The 23,825-nt window shown below is 37.6% G+C and overlaps 1 protein-coding gene across 1 annotated transcript in view; it reads right to left on the bottom strand.

The window, feature by feature from the left end:
- LOC150110107 (putative carbonic anhydrase 3) overlaps window positions 1–23,825 on the bottom strand; it is a 132,738-nt gene that overhangs the window by 55,432 nt on the left and 53,481 nt on the right. The window contains exon 6 of the mRNA XM_090414356.1: window positions 13,699–13,853. Coding sequence (XP_090270482.1) covers window positions 13,699–13,853 — 155 coding nt within the window. The remainder of the gene's footprint in view (window positions 1–13,698; window positions 13,854–23,825) is intronic.

Raw genomic sequence — 23,825 nt, 5'->3', positions numbered from 1 at the left:
CCGTTTGGACAGGCTGCAAGTTTCCTGCTTTTTGCCCATACAAATTCTGTTCTGGAAGCATTGATGATTTTCTTGCATCTGTTTCGGGCTCCAGTATAGAAATGAAGGAGAATGAAGTTCTTGATTTGAGCCAGTTGTGGTATGCCTGATATTTCATTTGTACAGCCTTGGCACATCTTTCAGAGAACAGGGTTTAGATAGTGGACAGCAGTTCAGGGAATGCATGCTTTTACCAGTGAGGATTACTTTGGTGATATGTTCGGTGCATATGTTTAGATTGGAAGACACAGAAACAGTAGTCCAACTTGGGAACGAAGCATAGTAGTCTCAGAGGCTAAAGTTGTTAATGATGGCAAATGTTTCAGCATCTCTGCCTGCAGGATCTGTACAACTAGAAGAGGAAAGTCAGTTGGTGTTATGGACATTAAAATAACCTACGAGAATGATTTCACTGTTAGGAGAGTGGGATCGGAGCACTTTTAAGGAGAGGAAATTAAAGAGCCCGAAGTGATTGGTGGTATTAGGGGAGCGATAGAGACAGCGGATGAATTTGACTAAGTGTGTGTGTGGGGGGGGGGATATTTTCAACCAAAGAAGGTCGAAGTTGGATGATATTAGGTTAGGTGCTCTCCTGCAGGGTATGTCAGAGCGGATATATGCGCAGACACCACCCTTGGGTCGAAAAGAGTTAAGTAGTGTATAGTTTAGAAGGCTGAAATGGATAGTGCTGGGGAAAGGTGAGATTTGGGTTTCTGTTAAAAAGAGTAGGTGGGGTTTGGTGGACACTGCAGATAGTAGTGGACACTATTAAGGTTGGAGTTGAGGCCACAGATGTTGGTGAAGTGGATATGCAAAGTTCTGTGAGGCATGGATTTGACTGCAAGGGTCCTGCATGTTTCCTATGCAGCACCTGCATACTGTCTCCTTGGTGGCTACTGGTGGTGTCACTTGATTTTTGCACTAGTTTGGTTTGTTTATAGTCTATGATCCACCTGTTGTCTCCATTTTGACATTTTTCTTCTAGTTGTCTTCAGAGTTGGCATCTTTGTTCCCTCTAGGCAAAAGTTAAATCAGGTTGAGCCCGTACGCAAGTGTCCTTTAGCTTGTTATTGTCAATTAGTCACCCTAATTCTGCTGTATTCCACTCCACAATATGCTACTCCTGGCGTCTGTCAGCCAACTGCTATCTTCCACCTTCATATCCATTCCCATTAATTTCACCTGATGTTATAGTTTTACAAGTGGTAATCTAACAAATGACTTTTGCAAAGTCCAGCAGCATCATTGTGTAGCTATTTTCAATCCAGCTCTCACTCTATTATAAAATATGAGTAGATTACTAAAGAAGGACCTATTTTTTACAAAGCTGTGCCATCCACCATAGAGTACCATATTTCTATCCACCCATTCCTGATTCTACCTTTAATAAACTTTTCCAATACTTAACCATCACTCATCATCATCATCATCAAATTCCTGACATGCACCCTCAAGGAGTGTACAGGATATGATAGTACTACATGAAAAATTTACATCATTACCAATTTCCTATCTACAATTTTCCTCCAGATCAGTCTGTTAAATGTCAAGACACTAATATTATCAGGTCTTATATTTCTGTCTTCTAAGGCACATTTTACCATATCAATCCACCTATATCTTGGTCTATCTGAATCTTTTTCCTGCCATCCTGGCAGAGAACAATTATTTTCGTAATCTTTCCTGTCCCATTCTGTTTAAGTTACCATACCACCTGAGATTAGCTCTGCTAACACCTTCCTGGATGCTAACAGTGTCAAGTTCTTTCCTAATATTCTTGTTTTTAATATGATATTGCCATTGATGCCATCTGTTCACACCCCTAATCTTCCTCAGGACTCTCATACCTGCTGTCTCTAGTCTTTGGTTGTGTTTTATTTCTAACCCAGCTCTCAGATACAATCGGTTAAAATCAGTTTGAACACTGTCTTGTATACAGCTAATTTAGTGTTTTGACTAAATTCTCTCTTATTCCATATAAATTTATTCAGTTGACTTACTATCATACCAGCTTTGTTGATTCTGTTGTCTATTTCCATATTTAATTTACTACTAAGTAGCTGAAATGTTTTACTTGCTCTATAGGTTCTCCATCCACAATGCAGTTGATATTTTCAATGCTTCTCCCTATATTCATTGTCTTTGTCTTGCTATTTCTGACCTTCGTACCATATCTATTACAATAGTTATTCAATTTAGTCAGAGAATCTTGCAAACTTGTAGTGGATTTATTTAGAAGTATAAAACATCATCAGCATAAAGCAAACAGCTAACATTAACATCTCCAATTTTGATATCAGGTTTAATACCACATTTCTTCATAATGTGATCCATATAAATAATGAATAACAGAGGGGATAAGGTACATCCTTGTCTGACACCAGATTTAACATTAAACAATCTTCCTGTACTTCCTTCAATTCTAACTGCTGACTTACAACTCAAATAAAGACTAAGTATTGCTTGATATAATGCCCCACTGATACCATACAATTGTAGTATTTTGAATCTCTCCAAATCTACAAAACTTAAGTACAATTCTTTGTTATATTCCCTTGATTTTTCAACAATTTGTTGCAAAGTGAAAATCTGATCCTGACAGCCTCTATTTGGCCTGAATCCAGCTTGTTCTTCACCAAGCTTCTCTTCCACAATCCTGCTCAACCATTTCTCAAGTATTATTATAATTATTCAGGTCTCCATGGAGTCAAAAGACTCATCATGGGTAGTCCTTCCTAGGAAACACAAAGTCTATCAAGACTCATCGCAGGAGATCCCTCCTAGGAAACACAAAGTCTATCATACCACTCCTTGAACTCATTGCCCATTCTCGCTCTCACTACTCTATCAGGAAATGCATTCCACAGTTCAACCACTCTCCATGCAAAGAAACCACTCCTCACCCTCTTGCTCACAGCTTTCTTTCGCAACTTCCAGGGATGGCTCCTTGTCATCACTCCTTGCTGTTCAACCAAGAGAAAGAACTCTCCAGTGTCCGCTCTGTAACCACTTCTCAACAGTTTAAAAGTCTCAATCATATCACCTCTCCTTCTATCTACCAAACTTTGCAGTCCACATTCCCTCAGCCAATCCTCATAACTAACATTGTACAGTCCTGAAACCATATTTGTTATCTGCCTCTATACCCTTTCCACAGATAATTTATCTCCTTCAAATCCTGGGGACCAAATTTGAGAACTTCTATCTCTGCAAGTCAGTGTCCTTCTCAGTATTGTAGCAATCCTCTGGGTTACCTTCACCAGCTTTGCATATGCTCCCTGAATTTCAGTTTTCTATCAATCATCACCCTCGGATTTCTTGTCTCCCCTACTTACTCCAGTACAGCTCCTTCAATCGAGTATGCAGCCTCCCATTGATGTATCCCAAACTTCAAGACTTTACATTTTGCTGCATTAAACCAATAACCCCATTCATTTGCTCATCGGTCTAGTTTATTCAAATCCTCTTGCAGGGCTACCACATCTGCACTATTACTAATAACATAGACTGCCTCCTCGTGGTGCACCCTGGATAACGCTAAATAGTCTACAGCAACAGATGGATCCGTACTCTCCTAGCAGAACTCACGGACACAGGCTCTCAGATAACTGACACAAATCTACCGAGGATTTGAGAATCAAGAATGTGGGCTCACTCTTAAAAATATGCCAGTTAAACATAGAAGGCATAAGTAGGGCTAAATGCGAAGTTTCTTACTAAGATCCTGAATTACCATCAAATAGATGTAGTTGTAGTACAGGAAACTCACACAAATGATCTAGATCTACTAACGAGACGGAAAATATATGGTTACAAGATGATTAACTGCATAAACCAACCCAAATATGGTGTGGCAACATATATAAAAAAATGACATTTCTAATTATAAGATCTGTGAACCAACTGCCAGCAAGGACATATATAGTGTATCTATTATAATATCTGGTTATACTATAACCAATGTGTATAAACCTCCCTTAGCTAAATGGCCTGATCAAGTACTGTCCCAGCAGCAACATCCGAGCATAATCCTGGGAGATTTTAATAGTCATCACTCCCTTTGGGGCTATAGAAAAGATGACCTAAATGGTACCCTACTAGTGAACTGGATGGAAAATCAAAACCTCTATCTGATCTTTGATGCCAAAGATAAACCGAGCTTTCTCTCCTCTAGATGGAAAAGAGGATATAACCCTGATTTGTGCTTCTGTACTGCAGATGATTATGGCGGCCAAATTCCCATCTCTAGGAAAGTATTAGACAATTTTCCAAATAGTCAACATCGACCTATAATCTATAAAGTAGGCCTAAATATTCCAATCATAAGAACAATATTAAAACCTAGGTGGAACTAACTTTCTCAAAGCTGACTGGGATTCTTTTAAGAAACAGGTTGCCACTGTAATAAGTTCATAAAACTGTAAACAATTACAATAGATTTGTTGGCGTTGTTATTGGTGCTGCCAAAACTGTATAAAGAATTCTCTACTAATAATAACCCTATAGTAGCCACTGAGTTACTGAAGTCCCTTGACAATGCTAGAAAAGACAAATGGATTAAAACAATGAACAATTTTAATTTTACTCATTCCAGTCGAAAAGCTTGGTCCCTGGTTAGGAAGCTTGATCCTAATACAAGGACTTCTGGTAAACTGTCTGCCATAGATCCGAAACACATTGCAAACCATATAGTCTCAATGACTAAATATCCTCAAGATAAAGTAGCTACAAGAGAGGTGAAACAAAAACTAAAAAATCTCAAAACAGATCTTCCACCATCATCACTATCTCAGGCTTTCACTTCCCAGGAACTTACCCAGGCAGCTAACTCATTGAGGACTGGGAAGGCAGCTGGACTCGATAACATCTACCCTGAATTCATTAAGAACTGTGGACCAAAAACTATTCAATGGCTTACTGCTATGTACAATAATATCCTGGACTCTGGCATACTTCCATCAATTTTTAAAAGATCTAAAATCATTGATGTCTTAAAACCTGGCAAAGACCCTACAATTGCTTCCAACTACCGTCCTATTGCCTTGTTAAGTATCTGCCTGAAACTTCTCAAAAGAATGCTATACAACAGAATTTCTTCAAGTATACATAACAGAACTCCACAGGAACAGGCTGGCTGGCTTCAAACCTGATAGAAGTTGTTGTGATCAAGTACTGGCCTTGACAACATTTATAGAGAACGGTTATGAAAAACAATTGAAAACAATAGCGGCATTCGTGGACCTCTCTGCTGCCTATGACACAGTGTGGAGAGAGGGTCTTATCTTAAAATTCCTAGAAACTATCCCATCACCAAAGCTAGCCAACCAGCATCATAGAGATTCATGTATGCTGACGATCTTGCCATTGCAACTCAACATTCAACATTCCAAAAAGCTGAGAATACCTTAACTGAAGTTCTGGCTGTACTTGATAAATACTTTAGACGATGGCGATTACAACCTAACCTGAACAAAACTGAAGTAGCATCCTTTCATTTAAGTAATATCCAGGCCAACTATATCCCAAAAGTTTACTTCAGAAATAAACAGGTGAAATTTAACAATCATCCAAAATACCTAGGAGTTACCCTAGACAGAAAAAACTTGACATTCAAATATCATCTAGAAAATATTGCTGGGAAATTAAAAACTCGTAGTAATATACTGCATAAACTTGCTGGTACTTCTTAGGGTGCTGATGCCTACAAACTGCATACTACCACACTATCTTTGGTCTATTTTACAGCAGAGTATTGTGCTCCTGTGTGGCTGAACAGCACGCACGCTTCTTTGGTCGATGTCCAGCTGAATCAAACTATGAGGATAATCTCTGGAGCTTTAAGATCTACTCCTGGCTACTGGCTCCCAACTCTCAGTAATATAGCCCCCTCCCTCGTTCCGCAGGACCCAAACATTAAGCAAACTATGGGCAAAAATAATTAGAAACAGTTCCTTGCCTATCCACCAAGACATTTCCTTCTATACTTCACAAAGACTGAAATCCAGACACCCTGCCTGGAGGACTGCAATACACATAAACAACCTGAACTTCGACCTATGCGAGTCATGGGGAGAGTATTGGTTTCAACAATCATCCAAAATAGAGATCTTCAATCCTCCAATCTTCAAATACCCATCACCAATCCGACATCTCATCTGGAGAACTTCAATCTCCCTAGACATGAATGGACAACTTTAAATCGGATCAGAACAGGACATAGGAGATGTAAGCATCTCTTGCATAAATGAACTGGTCCAATACTCCAAACTGTGAATGCAGAAGAGGGATCCAGACTATCAATCACATTGTGCTTGAGTGCCCTATCTACTCATCTTGGATTCTAAAGAGGACTTTTTTAAATTGACCCCAGAATCCCTGGAATGGATCAGGGATTTAAGGATTAAGCTCTGACTCCTGATTCTTAATTTTGATGTTTAATCATTTCAACCTAGTGTATCCCTTTTAATATGATTTTTACAATTTTTTTTTTGCTGTTTTATGTAATTTGTGTGTTTTATTCTGAGACCTGTACATCATACACTAAATAAAATAACTATTACTAATAACCTTTCCCAGCTTCCCATCATCTGCAACCAACTGAATATCCCTGAAATCCACTGATATTGTCATTGATATAAAGGTTAAACACTATAGGTTCCAGCACTGAGCCCTGTAGGACCCCACTTGTAACCTTCTGCTTCCTTACTATTGCCCCACTATACACAACTCTCTGATACCTATTGGACAGCCAATCCTAAAATCAGTTGACCAACCTGACATCCAAACCCATGTGCTGCAACTTAAATATCAGCTTATTATGTGGCATCCTGTCTTCTTGGATTTAGCGAAGGCTAAATCCAAGAAAATGGCAGTATATGCATTTCCCTCATCAACCAATACTCAATGCTGTATACGGTCCCTCACTAATTTCTCCAAGATCTTAACAACTACTCATGACACACAAACTGGCCTATAATTAGACATTTCCAGTCTGCTCCCACCCTTATGCAATGGCACTATTTAACCTTCCTTCCATTCCCTGGGCACCTTTCCCATACCCAGACTTTCATTGAAAAGCCAGGTCAAAGGAGCTGTCAGTTCTTTAGCACATTCTCTCAAAACTCATGGTGAAATACCATCCAGTCCCACATCTTTACTGACATCCAGAGTACTCACTATTTGGAACACACTCTCCTCCTGCACCTCTAAACCTCGAACTTGCCCTATCCCTCTAGTATTAAAATTTACTCCTCCAGGATGAAATACTCCAATAAAGTGTTCATTGAACAATTACACTATGTCCTCTGCATCAGTCACTCTATTCCCATTTTTATCCCACAATGTCATTCTTCCATAATCATTTTTCCACCTAACAGCCATATAGCTAAAAAATTTCCTAGGATTTTCTTTGAATCTTAGGACCAATCTCTTCTCACATTCCAGTTTCACCTTCCTTACCATACTAGTCACTCTCCTGGCCTGTGTCTTATATTCTTCATGCATCTGCTCTTCACTTAGCCTGTTAGAGGGCACTATCAGGACTTTTAGGAGAACAATAGCTTCATCTCTTCATTTTCAGGTACTATGTTGTATTGCCTACATGCATGTGCCTTTTTTTGTAAGTTCCTTTTGAAAATGGCAACATGACGTTGCCATTTTCAAAAGGAACTTACAAAAAAAGGCACATGCATGTAGGCAATACAACATAGTACCTGAAAATGAAGAGATGAAGCTATTGTTCTCCTAAAAGTCCTGATAGTGCCCTCTAACAGGCTAAGTAGGTGTTCTTGGCCGTTGGGCTGAAGGTCTGCTGATATAAGCCTCCCAAATTTGGGGCAGTCGCATATAACCAAATTTGTTGAGGTTTAGAGAGTTTCTTAGGGCTGAGGCTGATTCCATAAATATTCTTTCGAATTTGTATTTGCTACGGTGTATTACTGTAGCTTTCTTCCACCGTATTCTGTGGCACGTATCCAAAGAGAAAAAGAGGAAAAAAACAGCCTCCCCCCTTTCCTAGACACACTAGTCACCCGCCAGCCTGATGAAACCTTGGTTTTCTCAGTTTATAGAAAACCCACCCATACAGGCAGATATATTCACCAACAATCCCACCACCCTCCTCACAACAATATGGAGTGGCGAAAACACTATACAACAGGGCTAAACTAATCTGTTCTAACGACATGGCCCTAAACACTGAACTAAATCACATCCTTAACGCTTTCTCAGCAAATGGCTACCCCCCCCCCAAAAAAATCCAAAAAATATGAAACCTACAAACCACAGCCACCCTCCCCCCCCTCTCCACAACAAGGATTACTCTAAATCCATCACCATTCCCTACATCCGAGGCACCTTGGAAAAAATTACCAAATTCTTAAAAAAACATGACATGACCTGACCTCCTGTTACAGGTCTTACAGAAAATTGGCATCCCTTATCCGCTCCACCAAAGACCAACCACTTCCCCTAGACCTACCTGGTGTATACCAGGTCCCTTGCAGTTGTAAACTGTCTTACTTTGGCCATACAGGCAGGACAGCGAATATCAGAATTTCTGAACACAAGGACTAGATCCGTTTTCACAACTACAGCCAATTCTGGTCTTGCAGACCATGCTCTGGATACGCACCACAGAATACGGTGGAAGAAAGCTACAGTAATACACCGTAGCAAATACAAATTCAAAAGACCATTTATGGAATCAGCCTCATTCCTAAGAAACCCTTCAAACCTCAACAAATTTGGTTGTATGCGACTGCCCCAAATTTGGGAGGCTTACATCAGCAGACCTTCAGCCCAACGGCCAAGAACACCTACTTAGCCCGCTAGAGGGCACCATCAGGACTTTTAAGAGAACAATAGCTTCATCTCTTCATTTTCAGTTACTGTGTTGTATTGCCTACGTGCACGTGCCTTTTTTTGTAAGTTCCTTTTGAAAATGGCAACGTGACGTTGCCGAAATATTGGAAATATTTATTAAAGTGTAATTTAATTTATATTCGTATCTACGTTGTTCAATTCCTTAAGTGATTTAGTAATATATCTCTTCCATAGCCTCTTTTTCACATGCAGTTCCCGTTTAATATTGTTTGTCATCCACTTTACACCAAATTGTGTCCTCTTCTTTACTGGTGGAATATAGCTTACTATTGCTGCTAACAAATATTCCTTCACAATTTCCCAAGCACTAATGATATCCCAGCCTTCCAATTCCTTCCTTCATGAAACTTCCCCAAGTTGATATCTAAGACTATTATAATCACCTGCGTTATAATTCCACATACGTTCCCATCTCTTTGATACTCCTGCATGTCTATTCATCTTTCAACTCAAAACCACACGGTTGCTCTCTCCAACTGGTGGGAGAGAAGTCATCTCAGTTATTACCAACTCTTCTGATGCTATGACCAAATACAAAACTCTTGAACCTCTTGTCCCTTCTATTACATGTTGCCTAAGACTTTTGTCCCTCAAGAATTCTAGAAATTCCATTCCCTTATTGCTACATGGATCTTACTCTCCCCAATTTATACTGCTGTAGTTAAAATCTCCCATAACATTCATTCTTCTTGCACTTGCCAAACTCAACTGCCTAAACATCTCCTAATCCCTTCCGTCTGTGCTCCTTGGTTTGTAGCAACACCCCACTAAATATCCTGTCTTGCCCACCTCTACCTCACACCATATGTTTTCAAAATCATTACTGTCACTACCTTCCAAAGCCTCCAATCTTAGAGGACATAAGTTGTCACTTATCATAAGCAGTACTCCACCACCACAATTTCCCTTCCTATCCTGCAGAAAACTGCTACTTTATTTTTATATCCTCTTCTGTCAACCATGTCTCAGTGATCCCAATAATCTTTGGCCAGGCTGATGCTATCAGCACCACCAATTCCTCCCCTTTATTCTGGATACTCCTGGAATTGGTATAAAAAAACACTCATTCGCCCAAACAAGAATGACAGTATACTTGCATAAATCTTACCAGGAACACTCAATAGGGAAATACCTCTGTAATTCTCATTCAGTTTTAATTATCCTTTTTATATATGGGTACTATGAGAGCTCTACTCCAATCATTTGTAATTCATCTCGCTGTCCAGGTTTCTGAACTATGCAGTGCAGCCACTGAGACTTTTACACCACCACACTTTAGCATTTCTGGTTGAATATCATCTACTCCAACTGCCTTTCCACATTTCAGGCTTTTGATAGCTTTTTCTACTTCAAGTATGGATATGTATTCCTGGTTGCATGCCTGTTCATTGTTTTTTTTACCACTGTGCTATCATGATTGTTTCATTTAGCAATTTTTCGAAGGAATTACTCCATACATCAAGGATATCTTTATCTCCAGTTTTCATGTCATCTTTATCATCTCTAATTCCTTTTACAGCACTCTTTCCTCCATTTCTGAGCTCTTCTTCAACATCCTCCAGACTATCTTCCCACCTTCCTGATATTTATTTTCTATGTTCTTACAAAAGTCTTCCCATGACTTTTGTTTAGCTAGTTTTACACAGTGTTTACCTTTCTTACATTTGTCTCTGTATTCTCTGAGAGCACAAGCTGACTTATTTGCCAGGAACTTTTGATATGCTTTTTTCTTTTCCTTCACTGCCTCTTTAACTTCCTGTGTCCACCATGGAATTCTGATTTTTCTACCTTTGCACACAACCTCACCACATGTCCCTCTGGCCGAATCAATCAATGTTTTCTTCAGGGCTTACCATTGAATTTCCAGGGTTTGGTTCCTGTTCTCAAACTCTTTCATTTTTTCTTGAATAATATTTGTGTATTTTAGTCTACAGTTCACATCTGAGAGCTGCTCAACTTTTATTTGCTTTAAAACTTCCTTTCGTGTTCTTCTTTTCAATTTGAAATTCAATTTTATCCTGGTCAAGACCAAATGGTGATCAGTTCCAATTTCAAATCCTTTGTATGCTCTAGTGTTCTGCACCAGGGAGAAAACATCACTATCAACAATAACACAGTCGATGAGACTTTTCTCATTCCTTGCCTTTTCTCTCCATGTGAATTGGTACACATTTTTATGTTGGAACATGTGGTGTTAGTAATAACCTGCCCATGTCCTGAATAGAAATCCAACAGGTTGCCATTATTATTAGCTTTGCTCTTTTCTCCAAATTTTCCCAAAATATTTTTGTATGTCTGACAATTATTTCCTACTCTGCTATTAAGATCCCCAACAAGGACCAACTTTTCATTTTTCATTGTGTCAGTTGCTTTCTCTAAAGCCTTAAAATATTCTTTCACTTCGTAGAACCTTCAGTAGGACCATAGGCACAAATAAGTCTCATTGTCCAGTTCCCCATCTGATAATATTTGTCCACATCACTCTACTTGAAACTGTCATTCAAGAAGATTAGCCTCGTATTTAGTGTTGGATACTGTGGCTACTCCTTCTTTTCCTTGATTGTCATTGCCTGAATATAAGATTTTGTATTTATTGCTCAGAAAGATCTCACCAGTTTTTGTCTTTTTTTTTTCAATTACCCCTATTATGTCGATCTGGTACTTATCTAATTCCTCAGCTAGCTCCATTTCTTTGCCATTCAGGCTTCTTATGTTGACAGTACTGATCTTGAACTCTGATGATGTTGAGTTGGGAGTGTGTTTTAGGATTTGTTCCAGTAGCTGACTTTTTGCTGTTCACCCTGGCAAAAAAAAGAACAGAGGCCTGAGGCCTTGTTTGACCAGACGACTTCCCAGCTGGCATAAAATTCTGTCATGTTGTACCATTATTTTATATTGTGAATTAAGCCAATAAGAATACAATTTCCTCAGCAAAATTCCTTAATTGCCAGCTCATCCTGGTTTGTTCAGTATCCAGGTAGATACCTAACAGGTTGCATCATTAGAAGGTGAGGATTGAACATTAGGTCAGAAGCCCTGGTCAGTTCCCTGCATTCCTTTAAAGGCTATGTGGAGCTCTCCTCTCAGTTATACAGTTTTGACTCTTAAGCACCCACCATACAGTACTACCATATTGCTATCCACCCATTCCTAATTTCTACCTTTAATAACTTTTCCAATACTTACCCATCACTCCTGATTTACTAACTGGTCTGCAATTTGTTACTTCTGTCTTGCAATCTCTTTTATATAATTTTAGATTAAACACCTTGGGAAGAGGAAATGCAGTCTCTTGAACAATGTAATGACACACACAGGCTGATGTAATCCAATCCAAATGCTGTTTTTATTTCTCAATATGCTACATGCCTCCAGTCTGCCATCTCAATTCTTGCATCAACTTCTCTCACATAGGCAACTGCAATATCTCCATCTGGATGATATACCCTTTAAAAATGATCACTTTAATAATGCAACTGTTTCTGTCACTGTCCTATCATCAGCAGTGATTAAGTTGTCTTCCATAATTTTTTCTTCCTCTTTAATATTATCCTATTTCCTTTGGCATGCTAAGCTAATTTTCTCTCATAATTGATTTAGCTCTCCTAACAGGGGCAGTCACCTTTGTTGCCTTTGTCTTCTAATGATTAGCATGCTAACCATCTTGTGTTCTTTATATTTTTTGACATTTTTCTTTTTTCAGTTCTTGTTTTATGTTGAATGCTCATCCGTTCAACTCCCACTTGGTTTGTCCTCCTGTCTGTGGTTTACTGGGTAATACCACTTTCCTTAAACAATCCCTACCATTTCCCATGCACTACTGCAATGTTATGACTTTGTTCCAAGCTGTCTCCTAAGTTTGTCATAATCACAAGATTTTAGTCCCACATATATCTCTTCTTGAATGAGATTTTCCCATTTTTTGCAACCTCCCAGAATAAGACTATATGGCCACTTTGCATGGTTGTATCAGTTGCATTACTGATTGTTGAAAAAGCAGGCATGTGATAGAAACATATAACTTAGTAAACAGGTTTTATAGGATAATGCAGAAAAAAATTTCAATATTTTCCACAATTTCATTTTAAATTTTCGATTTTTCAGTACATGACAAGAATGGAAAGCATATGGGTGCAAGTCCCCCTTAGATATTGCCTAAGAATATGGTTAGCAAAGGTGAGAGGACTTGATTTTTTTGCTTGGAGAGTGATGAATGAATGGAATGGTTGCCAGAGGCACTTGTGAATGCTTTGTCAGTAAATGAGTCAAAAAAAAAAGAAAAAGTATGATAAATATATTCCATTAATAATGATTAATGTGGGCCTCATATAGGTCTTCCTACTCCATGGAGATGACCCCCGGAAATTCAGGTTTTTCATCCTGCATATAGCCAAATTGGCCCTTCAGAACACATGCAATTTACAGACAAAAAAATACTAGCTGTGGTGGGCAGTAGATGGCGCTGATGTAGATGATTGGTAGTAGGGGATCGGTGTAGTGGTGGAGACGGAGAGTTGTACAATAGGTGTCCTCCCACGATGAGTCTTCAGACTCCTTGGAGGTGTCATGAATAATAATAATAATAATATAGTAATAATCAAATACTTGAATGTTTGCTGGAATACAAAATTGATTTCCTATGTTATATTGTAGTAGCAGTTCCATTCATGTGTCTTCTTAAAACTAGACATTGATTTGATCAATTCAGTATTGTATTCCAACAGACTTTAAAGTATTTTAATTCATATATCATGTTTGCAAGCTAGGTTTACATACCTCTGCAGGATAGCATTTTCTATTAAGAATATGTTCTGCTCCACGATCATTACTACTACCCCAGTGAAAGTGAAGCTGTTTAAACTTGTATGGTGGTGAAGGCAAATCTCTACTAAAAATATAAGGTCTGTATCCAGTTCCAAATATTACCATTGCTGAAACCATAACAGGGGGGAAAAATCTTAAATATCATAATTTTCCTATTACTTAAACAGTAAAGAATTATCTAGAATAATTTTAAAAAAAAAGGTGCATTTGAAAATAACATTATTGTATAGTAATATCATTAATTATTACCTTAAATAGATAAGCCTAGAGTTATTTTTTGATGTACTGTAGAGAATTCCTTACTGTCATTTGCATTTACTGTTTGTAATGTTGTATCATTTTGCCTAATTTTGCTCACTAGAAAGGATTTAACTTAAAACTGGGATGACTTCACAAATTTTAAGAACGAGCCTAAATGCTATATTTATTTATTCACTGTCTAGCCTAAGCAGAGTTCTAAGTGTATATGAAAAGAGTAAAAAAAAAAAAAAAAAAGCAAAGAAATTACAGTATAATAAAAACATTACAATTACAATAAATTATGAACATCACTAGTAAAACCAGTAAATTTTTGATTGTCGAAGGTAATGAATAAGATTATAGTTTGTAATAGTCTTGTAAATTTAAAAAGACCATTTAGACATTTAGACATTTAATATGTGTAAAATGAGCCATTTAATATATAATAAAATTAAAGACTTAATATATTTTATAAATTTTATTAATATTATTATCACTAGTCCTCCATACAATCAAAAGGGTGCTGGAGAGATGGGTCTTTTGACTCTAAATCATTCCACGTAGATGCTAGCCTATGCAGAATTCATTCCATTCTGCAGCTGTCTCAGATTGAACATCACAAACAACTCATTCCACTTCATCCTACATATGTTCAAGTGGATTGCTATCTGGTGATTGAGCAAGCCTATGACATATGGTAAGTAAAATCACTCTCATCTCTTGAAACCATTCCTGAACAATATGTGCCATGTGAAACAGAGGATTACATGTCAGCATAAAAGGATATACTTGGATGACAGCATTGTAATATTAGTCTGTGGCCTTCAGATGTTGTCCCATGAGTGGTAAAAAATCAAATCCATGAATGACCATTGCAGTACTGCTACCAGCCTGCAATGAATCAACTTCACACCAATGAGTACACTGATTCATGCTGCTGTTACTATACCCTGGTTCTACTATTACCAGGCTAACTCATACTTAAAGAAAAGCTTCAATTAGTCATGAAGATGCTTCACATGCAAACTTTTTCTTGGAAAATATAAATGTTTAAACAAGAATATAATTTCCTATCAAGTATAACTCAGTGTGCACTTTAAAGGTATGGAGTAAATTTCATGAATGATAGGACTTACATAAGACTGAGAGAGAGAGAGACTGCACTTGAATGCATTTGGAGTGCAGTGTCAGGATAAGTGATGTTCAGGAAAAACAAAATGCAAAGAAACTAGACCTTTTTAGCATGAGATGTCAAAGTATGTAAGTGCTAGAATGGAAGAAGATCGAAAAATTATTATTATTATTACCACACCTCCATGGAGTCAAAAGACTCATTACAGGAGGCAAACATTGTTATAAAAAAAGTCCATCAAACTGTGCCTTAAACTCATTCAGTGTATCTGCATTCACCGCACTGTCAAGCAATGTATTCATTCACTAACAACTCTCCATGCAAAGAACCTGTTCCTTATGCCCTCGGCTCACCCTCCTTATCCAGCTTCCAGGGATGTCCCACTTATTCTATCCCCCTTTTTCCATTCTATGAAAAATTTCTTCCACATTAACCTGCTAACAACTTTACAAACTTAAATGTCTCAATCATATCCCTCTCTTCCTCCTATTCACAAGGCTGTGTAAACTGCCTGCCCTCAATATGTCCTCGACAGAAATGGGTTGATAACAGCAGCATTCTCTGTGGTTATCAGTATGCAATTGTTAAAGGGCAATCATGTTTTAGTCATGAAGATGTTTCACATGCAAACTTTTTCTTGGAAAATATAAATATTTAAACAAGAATATAATTTTCTATCAAGGTGACAAATACCTTGGAGAGGGAAGATGCATATACAATAATGTACTTGGATTTTGGAAAGACATTTGATAGACTGCCATACAACAAGCTGTTAAATAAATTAAAACAGATGGAATTGGATAACAGACTTCTGTTATCAGATAGCAGAAGATAACTTCTGATAACAGACAGCTGGATCAGTGACTGGCTGTCAGATAGGTATCAGAAAGCTGTATATGGCAGTGCAGTATTCCAAAAGAGGAAGATCACTAGTGATGTGCTGCAGGGTCAGTTTTGGGGCCATTGATGTTCAATTTGTATATTAATGATATCAGGATGGATTTTTGCTAGTGATATACAGCTGTTTGCAGATGATGCAAAATTGGGAAGATCAATGCAGAATGAAACAGATGTTGTTGCCTTGAATAGATTGCATGAAAGGGCAAGTGGAACTATCAGTTCATTGTTGCAAAGTTTAGAGTTTTGAAACTTGGTAAGCAGTGATGGGATGCAAAATATACGTTTGGTGGGGAAAGGAGGTAGAGGAGATGAGAGATCTGGGAGTGGTGGTGGTGGACAAAGACCTGAAATTCAGGGGTCATATTACACAAGTTGTGAAGACATCACATTAGATAATAGCAACGATGTGGAGTACCCTGAAATGCAGAAACAAAGAGGTTACGATGTCATTGATAAGGCTTTGATCATGCCTCATATGGATTATTGTGCACAGATTTGATTGCCAGGTTTTCATGGTGATGAGGATATGTTAGAAAGTTTCCAGAGAAGATTCACAAAAGTGGTCAGTGGTCTTTGGAATGTGGTGTACGAGGACAGTTTGAGAGAATGGAAGTTGCAAAGTCTCATGAAAAGGAGGAGGAGGAGAATGAGGGGATATGATCGAGACATATAAGTTAGTCAAGGATTGTTATCAGGTTGACATAGAGGAGATTTTTCACAGAATGGGAGAAGGGTATAGCACAAGAGGCCATCACAGGAAACTATAAGGAGGGTGTGAGCAGAGAAGTGAGGAGCAGGTTCTTTGCATGGAGTGTGGTTGGTGAGTGAAATGCATTGCCTGAGTGTGTTGTGAATACAGACACATTGGATCAGTTTAAGGCATGGTTGGATGAGCATTGTGTGCAATAGTGTGTACTTCCACAATGAGTCTCTGACTCCATGGAGATTAGATGTTAATAATAATAATAATATCACACATCCTAAAGACCAGTTATGATCTTAGTCAGTCTTCTTTGGACCCTTTCCAGTATATCCTCATCACCATGAAAACAAGGGAACAAATCTGTGCACAGTAATCTATATGCTGCCTGATCTAGGCCTTATACAACCAGGTCCTCCATATCATTGCCATAATCTGATGTGATATCTTCAAAACTTGTGTAGTGTTACCTCTGAACTTCAGGTCCTTGTCCACTACTACTACTCCAAAATCTCTTATCTCCTCAACTTCCTCCAAAATTTTCCTGCCAGGTGTACACTTTTGCATCTCATTGTTGCCTACCAAGTTTCAGAACCTTATACTTTGCAACACTGAATTGACAGTTCCATACCCTGCCCACTCATTCAGTATATTCAAATCTGAAAGCCCACAACATCTGCTTGATTCCTCATCACTCTCCCCAGTTTTGCATAATCTGTAAACAGTTGTATATCACCAGTTAAGCCTATCCAATATTATTAATATACAAATTAAATAATAGTGGTCCAAAAACAGATCCCTGTGGCACACCACTAATGACATTCCTCTTTCATGATAGTGCCCCAACCCTATACACAACTTGCTGACACCTATGTGATAGCTAGTTACCTATCCAACTCACTAGTCTGTTATCCAATCCCGCTGCTTCAATTTAGTGACCAGCTTGTAGTGTGGCAAGGCATTCTATCAGTTGAAAAATCCAAGTATATTATTGTATATGCATCTCTGTTGTCCAATACATTTGTCACCTTGTTATAGTACATGAGTAAGTTGGTAAAATACGACTTCCCTTTACAAACCCATGTTGACAAGCACAAAGAATACCACTGTTTTCAACACACCTTTGTATCCTATCTCTCACTAACCTCTACAATACTTTAACTGCAACCTCAGATATACAGATTGGTCTATAATTTTTAGCCTTAGCTTTATCACTACGTTTGTGAAGTGGAACAATTTACCTTCTTTCTACTCCTTTGGGACTTGTACTATTGTAAGATTCTTGTTAAACAGGTAGGCCGAGGCTGATGCTAATTCCTTGGAACATTCCATGAAGATATGTGGTGATATGTTAAGTCCTAATGCCTTATTGACATCTAGCTTACTTAACTCCTCATATATTCCTTGTTCACTCACCATTAAGGCTTCTTTCATTTCATTCTCTACACTTGAATGTCTGATTTCATACTGAGGATGAAACACCCTGATGAACTAATCACTGAATACTTTGACTATGTCCACTGCAGAAGTTATTAATCTCCTACTTTTTTGTACTAGCTACATATTAGCGTGCACGTGCGCGCACACACACACACACACACACACATATTTAGATGCCTCCTGAAACAAGTGAGTATGAGAATCAAAAAGTACCACATATAGTTTCTCAGGTCTGAAATCTGAACAGGCTCCATGAAAAAACAGCCTTAATCCTCTCTTAAAGATTGCTTCTGATTTTCATTCCTGAGCTCTCTGTTAAAACAGTTCAAGTTTCTAGGTGCCAGGAATGTGAAAAACATTGCGGAATATTTTTTTTGCCTGAGGTATCTGGAAAAAGTAGACCTTGCCTGAGGGTGCAGTGCTAGTCATTGAGGATAATCCAATATTTATTTTGATGTAAGACAATATGTATGCTATAAAGGCATGTCAGGAGTACTGTGTTTTCAGGGAGAATGTAGAGAGAGAGAGAGAGAGAGAGAGAGAGAGAGAAAGAACAGGATGGGAGGGGAAGAGCATTACTAATGAGAGCAGAAGAAATTGCAGCCAACAAGAGTAGAAGACAGGAAGGATGAGGGAAGCAGTTCATCTGAGACTATCTTGGTGTAAAATAGAGTCCAGCAAGACCAAATATATAGTGGTTAGGCCAGGAATATGTAAGGAGAGATACAGAGGCTATGTATTAGCAGACTTTCACAATGAGTACAGAATGAGTAATCATTATGGGAGCTTTACCTATAGAGACATGGATAGGAAGGCATAAAAGCATGCATGGCATGAAGAAAATTGAATTTATGCAGGTAAGCAGGTACTTACTCTCAGACTGTGAGAGTCAGTACCTGACTCTCAGACTTTGAGTCATGTACTAATCTGGTGACAACATTAAAAATATTTAGCCATTGCCTCAAACTTCAGAGTCAGTGATCATGAAGTCTTGCCTTGGGCAGGCAGTCACTAAACAGGAAGCATGGAGTAGTGCTATGGTATAAGAAACCAAAAGAGAGGGATGTCAGCCGAGCAGGGGAGTTTGGTATGTCAAGGGATGTTTAGAAAGATAGTATCAGACTTACCTAAAGTCAGGAAGATAACTTGGACAAAACTTAACTGGATGTGTAGTATTAAGCCAGAAGCTAAAAATTAAGTTGCAGAGGGAATATAAGTAGAGAGAGAGAGAGAGAGAGAGAGATGATCAGCAGTATATAAGAAAGGCAAAATCAGACTATGTGAGGAAACTACCTGAGCAGGCCAAAGATAATCCCAAACAGTTATTTCATTACATGACAGGTAAAAAGGAAGAATGACTATAGGAAGGATAATTTTAATGAGTGCTGATAGTAGGAAGGTAATAGAATCAGATGAAACAGTTGAATTACTGAGTGACACAATTCACAAGGATGTACCATCCAGGTGGGTATACTGTAGTGCCAAATGTAGCAATGACCAAAGTAAGAATAGAAGTGGATGAATTAGAAGTGCTTAGGATACTTCTGAATCTTACTGCAAATATGGCAGTAGAGTAGATGGAATATTGGCTCATGTGCAAAGGAATTGACAGCTCATCAGAGAAAACATTTTAATAAGTCCAGCTCTAGTAAGGTCACTAAGGGAGCAGAAAGAGTGAAAAATAGCTCTTTTACAAAAAGTAGCTCCAAGATAAAGTAAATTAAAGACCAATCAATATTACAAGAGTAGTGGTTAATGTATTAGAAAAGCAGGTTAATTAAGCAGAATTTCAGAAATGGGTGATAGGAATGACTCTATGGACAGTGATACTGCTGGAAATTTGCAGGAAGTAGGCAATTTTCCAACCATAGAGAAAGCAACTTTCCTCATCTTATATAATGTAAACCACACAGAAACAAATTGGCAAAAATTTATTTATTTAACACCTAACTAGATCCACTAAATAACTGGTTCCATGCTTGAAGAGGTGAACCATATGGAACTAGCTGAGTGTTAAATAAATATATCTTTACTACCAAATTGTTCTATGTGGTTTACATATATTTGTTATATGTGGTTAAGCATTTTAATAGATCATGTCCTCCTACCACAAAATTCTTTGAAATGACATGCAACTTTCAATTGATGGATCGTAAAAGTCAAGACCTTACATTTCGTTACAATAAACCGGTATCCCCAAATCATATGCCCACCTGTCCAGCTTTTTCAAATCCTTCTGAAAACTTGATATTTAAACTACATGCTGCATTGGACTATTACTAGTAATTAGTAGCGGCTCGTGGCTTGAAATTGTGGGGATGCTGCACCTTTCGAAATATACATACACACTGTAAGTACAGTGTATACGTGTTTGGATAAAATATCAAAATTATCCAAAAAATATATAAAAATTAAACATGAAAAAATATTGTTTATTATTGATAAAATTATACAGTTTGGTATAATTCAAAATTACTTAAAAATAAAATATATTCTTGTTTGTTTTGTTTCATGAAAGAGTGTTTATTATCGATAAAATTATACAGTTTAGTATAATTCAAAATTACTTAAAAATAAAATCCATTCTTCTTGTTTTGTTTCGAGCAGTGGCAGCCCGTGAGAATTTTAAGTGGGGATGCTACATATGCAGAAAAAAAAAAACTTTTTTTCCTAATCAGTAACGAATTTATTAATAATAAATTTACATATTAAAAAATTGCTTTATTAATTTCATCCTCAACACGAACAAACACCAATAATAAAGATTTCGTATCTCACAGAAATAACGCGTGCATGCATACAATTTATCTGTAAGCGACACTGCCCAAACGAGCAGTGTCGAAATCACTTTTAACGTGCAATGACAATCATAAACGAATATCAGCAAGTCTAGATGCAATTGGCCAAATGCAATATTTCTGATACTGAGTTAGATTGCAGTGCATTTGTTTTGTGTAACGATAATTGAAAAAATATAATTCTTTTCATATCTTCAACAGTGACACTCGTCATAATTCAGCCTTGTATCTATAATAAATAAATAATTATATGTTATTTTAACAAAATAAAATAGTTCACCCTCACCATGAACACGCACCAATAATAAAAGCTTCATATCTCGGAAATAAAGCGCGCAAGTATACAATACACTGCCCAAACGAGCAATGTCGGAATCACTTGTAACGTGTAATGAGAAGCACAAATGAATGTCGGCAAGTCTAGATGCAATTGGCCAAATGTGATAATTCCGACACTGCGTTAGATCGCAGTGCATTTTTTTCGTAATCTAAAGCGCTAATCGAATAATTCCAATTATTAACTATTCAATCAATGTCAAAACTTAAGTTGTAACCTTTAACATGTTGTATTGCATTTATATAATGTTGTAAGCATTGTTATTATTTATAAACACAAACAAAATTTAATTTTTTTTCATTTTTTCCTTTGGGGATGCTGCAGTGTCGCAGTGCTTATGTACGAGCCGCCACTGATTTCGAGTGTAATGTCCAAATATTTAAAGAGATGGAGTAAACACGATAAGCATTACGAACAGTCTACTGCTGGTGCAAACTGCATATAAACAACAGTGGAACTGCGTGACAGACAGCACCGCATTACGCTAATAGCTCGCATCTCACTATGACGTGCATATGCTTGCGCACATAGCAAATACTAGCAATATGACACTGTGGTAAACATAGTGCTGCTAGCGTCCTAAGTGCTACAAGATAGATTTTTATTATTTTTTATACAAAATAAGAGAATTGAATAGGATTGTTGATGATAAAATTAAATATTACAAGCAAATATAAATAAATTAATAAATATATTTATATATCAATAAAAATTGGGGTTGCTGCAGTTCTGCAGTGCCTATGCACGAGCCGCCTCTGCTAATAACTCTTTCCAGCTTCACATCAACTGCAACAATTGAATATCCCCCTGCAATTTACTGTCAGTGTCACTGATGTAAAGGTTAAACTGTAGTCCCAATAATGAACCTTGTGGAACCCTCACTGCAATTCATCGACATAACAGTTAAAAAGCAGAGGTCCCAATACAAATCCTTGTGGAATCACATTTCTGACCTTTGATACTGCTCCCTCATATAAAACTCTCTATCTATCAGACAGACAATCCCAACCCAATTCACTTGATATTTAAACTACATGCTGCAATTAGCTTACCATGTGGCACTATATCACATGCCTTTGAGAAACCAAAAAAAATGGCAGTATTTGATTATCACTCATCAACTGCTTTTGTTAATTTATTATAAAAAAAGCAATCCAGATTACTCAAACAAGAATGTCCCTTAACAAATGTATACCGACCCCCACAGAAAACATTACCTTCACCTGCCCAATTTTGTATACGATCTCTCACTAATTTCTCCAAACGTTTAACAACTATAGAAAAAATACAAACTTTCATTCACATCAATTATGTTTGGGCATAATAACTCAATCAAAGCAACAAACTCAGCACCCTTATTCCTGATAATGTTTACATTAGTATATAAACATAACAGTCCCACTCGTTTTGAGGCCATCTCACTAACACCATTACTCCCTGTTCTAGTTAGAACAGTACCTTACCCCCCTTTCACTCTCTCTCTCTCTTTCTTTCTTTCTTTTCTGTCTGATCACTCCCATTACCCTGATCCTAACTCGATTTCCATTCATATTCCTCTCATCTCCACCATTATGCATTTCATCCATCACTCTGTCCTGCCATAATCACATCACTTTGTATCCATCTTCCTCTTATCTTTCCACAACCTGACAATCTCTCTCTCTCTCTTTCTTTCTCTGTCTCTGACCCTTAGCTATACTAACTTTATTTTGACTCTGTGCTCTCTCTCTCTCTCTCTCTCTCTCAGGAAACAACAGTTTCTCCAAACGTCCAACACCGAATCCATTCAAATGAAATCCATCATCACCTTAAACCATTCCAATTTCTCTTCAAATTCACTCCATAAATTCACAAACTGAACACTCTTTGTCTCGCATAATTTAGCCATTTTGTCATTCATTATCTTTACCCTCCTTGATAACACACTATTATCATATCTGAGCATGCTAACCACTTTCCCAACAACACTATTATCCTTTATCCCTCCCTGCAAAAACTTCCTTTTGATCTTTGTGCTTCGAATGTGCTGGTTTAAAATCGAGTGAAATATATTAGCTGGTTAATAAATAGCGTGCGTGTTTTGTTTTTGGTTACTTTAATGCTGTAAATCATTAAAAAAGGCATAATTGCCAACATTTACAATAAAATATGTCTACTGAAAAAGAGAGCCAAAAGGCTTCACTTCGGCAATGCAAATTAATGCAATGCAATGTAAATTAAGTGGATATTGAATCTAACATTATTTCAAAGCTGAATGAAAAAACTACAAGAGTTTCGTGCCGAATATAGAAACTATAAAAGTTTCAGCAGATTCAAGCGTAAGCAAACCTTTTATGACAGGGGCAACTCATAGTAAAGGTGGCATAAGCTCTGATCACTCTCCTTAGTATTTCACATAATGTAAAACACATCTCCTAGTGGACATGTATGATGTTATACATTATAGGGGGATGTCACTACCCAGACCAGTTTCGACCTTTGTATAGGTGAAGCGAACTCTAAAAATTAGGTGATCCCGAGAGAACGCCTAAC

This window comes from Typopeltis vanoorti, chromosome 1 (genome assembly GCF_054136105.1).
Source record: "Typopeltis vanoorti isolate ZY-2024b chromosome 1, IOZ_Tvanoo_1.0, whole genome shotgun sequence".
NCBI lineage: Eukaryota > Metazoa > Arthropoda > Arachnida > Uropygi > Thelyphonidae > Typopeltis > Typopeltis vanoorti.
This window is presented reverse-complemented; position numbering and strand designations above follow the sequence as displayed.